Source organism: Amblyomma maculatum, chromosome 5 (genome assembly GCF_055883805.1).
Source record: "Amblyomma maculatum isolate TAMU_Amacu chromosome 5, ASM5588380v1, whole genome shotgun sequence".
Taxonomy (NCBI): domain Eukaryota; kingdom Metazoa; phylum Arthropoda; class Arachnida; order Ixodida; family Ixodidae; genus Amblyomma; species Amblyomma maculatum.
In genome coordinates this window covers 34,283,498-34,293,676 of record NC_139348.1, presented here as the reverse complement: position 1 = coordinate 34,293,676, position 10,179 = coordinate 34,283,498, and the positions used below count along the sequence as shown (strand labels likewise).

General features: G+C 41.1%; 1 protein-coding gene across 2 annotated transcripts; it reads right to left on the bottom strand.

Annotated features, from left to right (window-relative positions):
• Positions 1-204: 204 nt before the first annotated feature.
• LOC146187997 (uncharacterized) lies at positions 205-9,469 on the bottom strand. 2 transcript variants are annotated; one of them, XM_084603582.1, is made up of 4 exons: positions 8,921-9,469; positions 7,606-7,662; positions 3,987-4,061; positions 205-3,633 (listed from the first exon to the last, which is right to left on the bottom strand). In XM_084603582.1, the coding sequence occupies exons 1-4, from the start codon at positions 9,130-9,132 to the stop codon at positions 3,627-3,629; spliced, it is 351 nt and encodes a 116-aa protein (XP_084459708.1). In that variant the 5' UTR covers positions 9,133-9,469; the 3' UTR covers positions 205-3,626. The 2 variants fall into 2 exon arrangements, with proteins under 2 accessions (XP_084459708.1, XP_084459707.1); XM_084603581.1 differs by having other exon boundaries at positions 3,987-4,064; positions 8,921-9,459.
• Positions 9,470-10,179: the final 710 nt, after the last annotated feature.

Here is a 10,179-nt window from a genome sequence, read left to right as displayed (position 1 = left end):
ATCTGCAAAAAGCTATGAAGTTTCGAGCTCTAGACTCGCTGCTTCATCAAGTAGGCATGGCTGAAATCATATTTAAACTATGTGTTGAAACTTTACGGATATATGGAAGCACAGAAAAAGTGGAAATCATGACTCATGTGTCCCTTTGCAACTTATGAGCTGCTCAGTGATGTATGTATCATTGTAGGACAATAATCACGAAGGTTGCAAGACATTCAAAAAATTTATTACACATTTTAAACCAACAAAGAATGGTGACTGCACAAAGAAAATAATAGAATCAAAATATAACAGCACCTGTTCTACAAAATGAAATGAGTGAGAATACGAGCCATCCATTAGAATCAGCCAAGTGACACCCGAAGAGCAATGGAGTCAAAACAATAAGCTTAGCCCATTCACGAAGCCGGAGACAACCACGGCTTCATCTTGCGTTATGAGCCTTTGTTTTAGCCATCCTATGTAGTTCCCTGTAACCCAGTTGTTTGAGCATCAAAAAAAAATAAAAAATTTAACAATCGAGTAAGACGTGCGAAAGCTTTTGTGCACAGGTGGCAGTTGATGGAGACGAGGACATCCAGTGCACAGTGCAAGAGTGTGTTGCAGTCTGCACATGGGGGGATCCACTGCAGTTATAGCTACAGCACTTCATACTTGCTTCCCATGAGTAATTCCTGGGTTTGAATCCACTATGTCCCCATTGTTTCTTTTTAGTGTGAAAGCACTACAAGCAGACACACAAGCATTAGACAATTTGGCTATGCCCTGAACCGCTGGATTAGTGCTAAATACATTCATGCTCACATAAGGCACAATAAAAGACACTAACTTCAAAGCATCCTGCCCATTCGTAGCTGACCATATTTGCCAAAAGCCTAGACAGTCAAAGCCTAAGAAGCTGATGCCCACCTGCCCCCTTTGCCCCATTACTGCTGCCATAACACTCAACAAATGGGAGGAAGCCGCTGGCTTGGTAATCGCTGAACAATATTGTTATGAAGACGAAATAATCTACAATATTCTTACTGATATTGCCGCCAACTGACCCTGCCACTCTGTCACTGACACAACAGCTCTAGCCAACTTTGGCACCGACCCTGCACAGAACATGCAAGTTCCAACTGTCGACTTTCAGAATCGGCAAGCCTCGCTGCCTCAAGCATTCACAAGAGCAGTGAATGTTATATGACCTTGCTGGACTCCTTGATTGTGACTTTCAATGGCAACAGAAAGCTATTAATTAATAGATGTCAAGATGAACATAAGTATACCCAACAGCTTGCCTTTTCAGATCACTTGCCCCCCTCTCTCCTGTTTTATATCACCCTTTCAAAGCATGATGCTCCAAGCCTTCATTACCATTTCAAAAGCTGATCAGAGTGGAAGCAAGTGCTTATAGTGCAGTTCGGCAAGCAACTTTTTCTTATAAAGGCAAGATCTTGTCAATGTGCCTGAGTAAGCCAGCAGCGAGGAATTCACTTCACCAAAGACAAGATATCTGGAACGTGCCCACTCTCATTAACTGACAAAGATATATTAGTAGCAGATTTAGGAGGAGGAACAACTTTTATTTCATTTATCTCTTTCTTCCCAAGTGGAGCCCTGCATTCAGTGCTCCATGTGCCACCACTTTCCTCCAGGCCCGTTAGACTACAATTGTAAGAGGTGCAAAAGAAAAAAAAGATGAAAGGCCAGAAAGTGAAAAAAAAAAAAAAGAAATATAGAGACAAAAAATAATGGGAAAAAGAACATGCACAGAGAACACATCCTTCACTACATCAGGTTTAAACTGTACCCAAATACTCGCCAAGCAGGCAAAATTAGGAAAGATGTATGAAAGGGTAAATGAAGCACAACTATAAATACATACCTCATAGAAGCCACATGACAGGAAAAAAAAACAAGCTTACTTGTAACAATGGCAAAACATTTAGCAGGGAGAAGGAAAATGTACATATATATATGTATGTATACAATTGGAAAAAGAATGAGCAAAAATGACAAATGTAAAAGTAATGGCAATAAAAAACTCGGTAAGCATCCATGACTGGAAAACTTCCAAAATGCATAAAGCTGCACAAGTGGAAACAAGGAGTGAAAGAGGAAACCGACACTTACTAAAGGTAATGCCTATTGCACCAATACTGCAGGCTTCTGGAGCTCAAGCCTCAGTGAATAACAGTGCACCACAGAGGAGTTATGAAATGTATCGACACAACTCTTGGAACTATTGTTAAAGCATCTAGCAGAGCTGGTTCAGTCTAAAGGAGTAACTCAGACCTGCACATCGCAGCACCTCCAGCAAAAAAATGATAATAATAGAAAATAAAAGAAATAATAATAAAAAGAAAGAAGTGGTATGCCCAAAGTACCTATTTGCTCGACAAAGAAGCAGGAGCCCTCCTCTGTACAGAGCATGGTAGGGTGTCTGCAGGGGGTCTGACACCTTCCAATTACCTAGCTCAGTCTTCAAACCTCATTGGGGTGCAGGTGATCTCTATTGGAGGTGAGATGGTCAACACCAGGCTATTTAGCTGAGTCAATTTGTATCTTTTCTACCAAGGGCAGTCATACTCGCTTTCTAGCCACAGTTTGAGTAACTGTCACATGACATCAAAGCAGGCACAATGCTGGTAATCGGGGATGAAACCATCCACCACATCAAAACGAGGTCACGGCAAGGCAAGGTCCCTTGACTCTATTAATAAACAGGCACTTAAGATGTGCCTTTTCTAGCCACTTCAATATGCTTCACAGCAGTCCTGCACACTGGAGCAGGATCTCAATATTCGTACGAAGAGCCCCCGGGGTAGTAACACCAGCCACACCCATAAAAGCCATTAAATTGTTTATAGTTTCCGACTGCTGAACGAATGGCATCCACTGAATATGCAGCTGCAAATACCCTTATTTGGACCTGTTCTCCATGTTTAACTAATGGAAATCCTAAGGAAAGCTTCTGTAGCTCCTTTGCAAAGAGTGTAAAAAGAGTGGTCATGTTTGGCTTTGAAAAACCAAAACAAATAGCAGGCATAAGCCTGTTCTGCTTTCAGACTGCAAGGTCCAGCTCAAGAATATCACACTGAACTGGCCAGATGTCAAACGTTAATTTTTAAAACACTTTAATTCTATCTGTATTCCACAATAGTGAAATATTGTGAGTTGAAAAATCAGCCGACAGCCTGGCATGTTCTATGTCATCCACTACGTCATCACACTTCCTCTGATTCTTTGCGGAAGCAACTTCAAGTTTTGCTGCCCAAGAATTCGTTGAAGCTGCTCTTTCAAAGGAATTACAAGAAAGGAAGAGCAAAAGGCTATGTCAATATCCCATTCACAGTTCTCGCAGTGAATCTCAATCTGAGCTGTACTACCCAAGTACCTGGTACAATCAAGACAATAGAAGTGGTTCTCAGCTTCAGGAATGTGTACACCCAAAGCTTTGAAAAGCAAGTATATTACAATTTTTTGAGCTTTTCCTGGGTACTAGATGATATTCAGCAGGTCCAGCGGGTCTGTCATCCCCCTGGTCGCTGACTTTATGGTGCATCACATAGGACATGAGAAGGGCTGCAACTTGTGTCCTCTCATCAGCAACTTGCAAAGTACTTTGTTGAGCTCTGCAGTCAGCATCTTAAAATAAATGAGATATTCCACAAATATTAATTGGAGGAAAATGTTAGTTCACATCAAATTTTCCTACAGTCCACTTATACATAAGTGCCAAATAGCAGAGTCTAACTGATACAATGACAGGTGTATTTTACTGACAAACAGTGCGATATGGTTCCTTGCATGATAAATTCCATTTTTTTACATTTGTTAGGGTCAGCATAAAGGTGAGCATGTACTGAACATGCAAGCCAGAGAAAGGTTATCTGCCCAAAATGCTTAACATTTGCACTTGATTCAAAGCTTTTGGTGTCAAGATGGAATTATCTGGCATTTAAATCTTCAGCATTTCAGAAAAAAAGAAACATGCTCACTTGAGGACCTCAGTCTTCATCAGAACCTGAGCTGTCTGCATCACTTGGCACAGGATAAGGTACTGGCACTTCTTCCTGCTTTGATAAAAAAAAATGTGAGTCCAGAGGAGAAAATCTTGCCTCACTCAATAAGAACTTAGCCCAGCTTTCCTTTCTGAAATTACTGAAGCTTAAAATATTCATATCATGGTAAGCTTCATGAACAGCACTGCACGCCACTTACAACTATTATATGACAGTAGCATATTAATCAATGTTGCATGGCAGTTTCATTAAACCAAAGAGGGGGAGCAGAAAAGTGGACACAACAGAACCAATTCTTTAAAAAAAGAGAGGATGGCCACTACATGCAATTCATTTTTATAATCAGTTTATGAGGCTCGATAAACGTTTAAAGAGACAATAGCTATCTCTGCTAGTTTCCTATTTAACTAAAATTTGTTCAATTACTTTTTAAATCTTCACATAAAGGCTGGCTCACATGCAAGCAATTGAGTGAACTCAGTGGTGAGCGGCATCGACACAGCAAAAAATTTCCAACAGGTTGGAACTGGAGAGCTCGAGCTGCCGTGACGGCTCAAAATAAGTTTTTTAGTTACTCCGGCAGAAATTGCTGGAGTTCTCACTTGCATGTGAAAGGCTTAAGCGCTCATATGGCAATTATAATTTTAAAAGCAACTGTTATAACTGAAATTGATTGAAACACCCACCTAAAGCCGTATATGTAAACGTAAACACTTTGGATGTTAAGGGGAGTCAATGGAAGGAAAAGGAGAAATGCTACATGGTGAACGCTGGAAGGCCAAGTTTGCTACATGGCCGCTTGCCAACTGCAAGCCAAAAAGTGTTCGTAATTTCAGTATCTGGAACGATATTCAGCCAGGAAGAGCACCTTTTTTAGTAGTCTTGGCGGCATTAGAGTTAAAATCAGCAATTCTCCAGAACTAAACATTTAAATAACTAAATGTACATTGGAAAAGTGTAAATCTTAAGCAACTACATTGCCATAGGTCAAGCACTCATCTTTTATGTCTTTTATGATAACCTGAGTCTCCTAACATTGTGGCATCCTATGGCAGACACGAGTAATTGTGTGCAGCGAGGGGTAATTATGGCGTGCTCTTGTTGCAGCAAAAACGTGAAGATGCACGTGGTAGCACTGACTGACCATGATTTTGCTTCTTCCAGAGCCACACATGGCTCCTCCTAATGGTCAGGCTAGATACGTACATGGATCTGATTCTGCTAAACAATATTTAAGTATATATTTAGCAATTCTTTGCTTCCACCTTGCGCAGCTGCTAAATTAGAGGAGAAAAGAGTAATTCAGGCCCTACCAATCTTGATGCATAGAAGGTGACAAAGCCCTGACTAAGCCTTGAAGCATATTTTTGTTTATCCACTTCCCTCCAAAATCACAGTGACATACCTCTCCAAGACACTGAACTGCTTTTTGCATAATTATCGCAGGCATTACTGATCACAGAATCTCACTCTTGGTAGCGCGAGTGACACTCAAGCTGAAAGAAAACTAAAAAACCATCAGCGTGGTGCATATCAAAGCCACATCCCTGTTTATGCAACAATGTGACCAGGGCTTAAAGTGCTGTTTTGTGATATGGGTCAGGTAATAAAAGGTGGGAAAGAAAAAAATAAAAAGTATCTGAAGAGCCACTGACTTTTCAGTAAATCCATACAACTATAGGTGTCATTGGCATTAAAATTATGATTTTAAAGTCATCAATAAAGCTTGACAGAAGCAAATTAACAGACTTTAGTGAGTGACCTTATATTTATTGATGACCAACCTCAGATAGGGTGTCCCCTAAGCATGGTAAACACACTTGATAACACTGTGTATTTTGGAAACTGCAACTTGGGGACATTGGAAACCCTGTCCTCCTACAGGTGCTCTCATTTTTCAGCTTTTGTCAAGCCATTTCCTTGCGTTAGCAGCAACTCAGCCACTAATTCCTGTTTCTTGCCTGAGGCTATCAGTGTTCAGAGCGATAAATGGATTTCAAACCTGCAAACCTGGTCCTTTCTCCATGAATATGAGCATAATACTATGCTTTCATACATAGTCATCTTAATTACTGCATTACGACTTGGGATTTCACATATCCTTCACACGTGACATCACACCACTACAACACGTACAAAACCAAGCTTTACGTATATTTACATTCAGCCCATACCGTGCCAATATTCCCAAGTTTTTTCAGCAACTTAACATTCTTCCCATCTCTGCCTTACTCACGTATAACTTAGGCACTTTCACATATTGTTTTGTTAGTAACAACGATCTTCTCTAGTTTATATATCGTCAAGATCTTACTGACCCCAATACCATTAGATTTTCATCAAGAAGTAATTTTCTCCTGCCAAGAGTGTGCACTAATTACTGTAGTTGGATTCACATCAGTCAAAGCATGGAATAACATACCTCCGGACATCAAATCAAGTCTTTTGCTACATTTGTTTAATGGCGCTCATTTTGTTCTTCAATTCTTCAATCATTCAGTGCCACCAACTAATGAAATACTTCATACACACTTCGTAAAAAGTTACTTTTAAAACTTGTTTTCTTGCACATGTTCACTTGTTTGTATTAATATTTGAATAATGGATACTTGTATTTTCTTGTATTACTTTACGCTATGCTGCTGTTCTTCCTTTCATTTTTTTTTATGATATGATACTACTTGTCGTTCTGTCTACGGCTACTTCTTTGTGGGGTATTCTATAATTTCAGAATGAATTTTTCTTCCTTGCCTCTATAACATTTATTTGTTATAGAGGCAAGGGAAAAAATTATTATTGTTATAACAAACTATATTTTTACTTTGTACATTTGCTGTAACCACTGCTCCCTTTCATAACTCGTTTTAATTAGCTGAGGAGGTCCCAGTACAGTACATTTCACTATGGGACTCCTTTTGTATTTATTTATTATGTATGTAATGCTATCATATATGAAGTGCAATAAACTTGAAACTTGACAAAAAAAAATTGAAATCTTGGACCCTGGTTGCAGTTTTAGTTTAGATCTTTAGACCTCAATCTTCTTTTTTTTTTTCTACTTGCAGCACAATAGGTTACAAAAAAAAAACAAAAAGAAAACAAGCACAAGAGCTACTGTAACGTTTCCATAACAAATTCTGGGACAGGCCAAACTAAAATGTTACAATTTTACATGCGCTGTTGCCGGCTGCTCCAGGAGAGTGTCATGCACATCTGTGCCTACTGGCAAGCAATATCTTGCTTTGGCCTGGTGTAAGAAAGGCAGGGTTATTGGTTATCACATTTATCACTTTTTAGCGGCAGCTCTAATAGGACACCAAGTTTCTCAACAGAGAAATAAAAGGTATTTTGAAACATCTCAAAATAAAGACCATCAAGGAAAGAATGCAGTGTGAGATGTCATGTGTAAACTATGCTAACTGTGCTTAGTTTGAACTGTGCTGAAAATTAGATACCAGATTATAAATCAAGAAACTTCGCACTGTGCGAATATGAAGTTCCTTGTAGTGGGGGCAACTGAAACAAATATGTAATTAAGCACTGACAACTTTGTGCCATGAGCATTCTCTTTCTCTGCCAAAAGTCTTTTTCATACCTGGCATCAATCCAGGGGCACCTCTCTATCCTCGTCTTCATCAATGCTCTGTGTAACCTGGTAACAAAGAGCATAGATGTTAGACATTAAATCAGCCGACTTCATGAAACATCGGGCACACCGTTAACATACATTCAAGTAAAGCTTCGAATGCAGAGCTCTATGCAACATGCTGAAGTGCATGTGCCCCCCCCCCTTACACACACACACACACACACACACACACACACACACACACACACACACACACACACACACAGCGGCCCTTCCTACTATGCTATATATCTAATAATGTAAATAATATATCCTGGTTCGTATGTTAACCGCATGGAACTAAAATAGTAGAGTTAGGGCAAGGGTGATGCATTAGTTTAATTTCAGCTCACAGAATCCAAGCACAAGCTATTTAACAATCAGACGTGGAGGTAATGCATAAAAGACTAGTCCTGGACTCACACTGATATGGCCTGTTTTCCTCCTCCAAAGCGGCAGAAAAACATTGATGGAACTATTTGAGAGATGTAGGGTAATTGTGACGGTGGTGGCAGAAAAATATTTTCCTCATTATCTCATTTATTGTGCAGTTCCATTTTTTCAATGTTGTCTATCACCACAGGACTGTGAGATTCACAGTAAACCATTAAAATCACTTCTCCAGTCACTAAGGAAGTGCAGATCACCTCAAAAAAAGTGACCTCCTAGAAATCCTGTTTTTGCATCTCGACAAGGTCTCTTAACAGCTAAACAAAGATTATGCGGTGTTCTGGTTTTCTCTCTAAGTGCCTGTTGCTGGAAGTTCCATTATTTGTGATTGCATATATGATGCAGCTTAAAACAAAGCCCCTTCCCCCCCCCCTCCCTCCCCCTCCTCCTACTCTCATAGGTTGCAGCCCACTGGGAGCAGAGAGCTTATTTAAGATGACACTTAGTCTATGAAGGTGCTGTACGGAATACCGTGCCAATTACTGTAAAAGGTCAGTAAACATGGCGTCAGTGTAATGTCCAGCGCCCAGGCAGTGAGAGATTCAAAGTAGCAACTTCCGGGATGTTTGGCGTACTTATACCCCCCCCCCCCCCCCCCCCTCCGCCACTTTTTTTTTTTTTTTTTTTTTTTTTTTACGAGAGATCTCGACTGCGCACACACTTATGCAAATGAGACGCTCCTCAAAGATCGCGCTTTCCGACCCCAGAACAATTATTAGACTCGGCTCTATGTTTTCAAATGAAATGAATTAACACCATGAAAGCAAGCCCAGATTTGAGTAAAGTCTGTCCGCGCGTCTTTAGCCAACCGAGTTCGAACGTATATATTTACCTCTCCGGCCGCCTTGTACTACTGCAGAGTGGTCGGTAGAACTGTCGTCGTCGTAGATCTCGCCAAACTGGGGGCGTCGAAGTCAGAAGCTCCACCGCTCGAAGAGGCATGAGAGGTCTCGGCAGCCATGTGCATTCTGAACCGCCGATTTTCTGTTTTTCTGTGCATGAGCACATATCTTGCTCAAGGTGGCGTTTGCACCTTAAAGGCATAGCGCGCGTCGTTCCACAGGTTTCACAGTCCCCCTTTTGTCACAGAACGCACATCGACGAACCAGTCCAATAAAACGTATCCAGAAATCGTACTGCCTTTACAGCTAGGCCTAGGCCTTCCCTTGGCAAAGCGGTGTGTGTTTGTCGATTAACTCTATGGATCTATGGTTTGGTGTGGTTGGTGTGGTGATTAAATAGATAACTGCCACATATCTGGTGAATAGTGTAGATCATGAACGTAAATGTACATACCACTGAAATTAAGTGGTACTATGCGCCACCTGCCTTTTGTATTTTGTGAAAACTACCTTGCAACAGTAGCCTTTAAGCCACAGAATCCTTGGCCTACATCGTTTTAATTCACTCGTTTTCATTCTCGGCATAAAAATTCAAACGCTGAAGAGCGTGAAGGACTGTCCGTTGAACATGCATGCATGGGTACATGAGCGCAGCCGCGGTATCCAAGTTGAAACGGACGTTCAGGGCACAAGATTAATTCCCGGGTCGCTCGAAATTGAATTTGGTTTTCCTGCAGTAACGCACTTGCACAATTGAACCGCTGAACGATTATGGTCTAATTGCTATAGTTTTTTTCTTCAAGGACCATATATAGTTATTTGATACTGCCCATGGTAAATTGCATGGTCTAATTTGTTTATAGAACTTAATTCCCAGTTGGTATATCTGGCTGGCTTATAGAAATTTCTTGCAAAAAGGGTCCTGGGTTCGCGCTGCAAGCTTTCATGCTCTACGTGCTTCCAGCATTAACACACGCTCGACCCCATGACTAGAGCACTGCACCTGATTTTCCGGTCCGGGCCCGGCCCATGCCCACCGTTTAAAGGCCGAGCCCAGCCCGGGCCCATAACTCCAAGCCCGGGACTGGGCCTGGCCCATGCACATATGAACCAGGCGCGTACCTGGCACGCGTTTCCAATATAGGCCCGCCCCAGGCCCGACAAAGTCTGCATGCGCAGGCGCCTTAAAAATGTACTGCTTACCGCCAGTACATAAAAATAAGCCAAGATGAGAAAAAAAAAAAAAAAA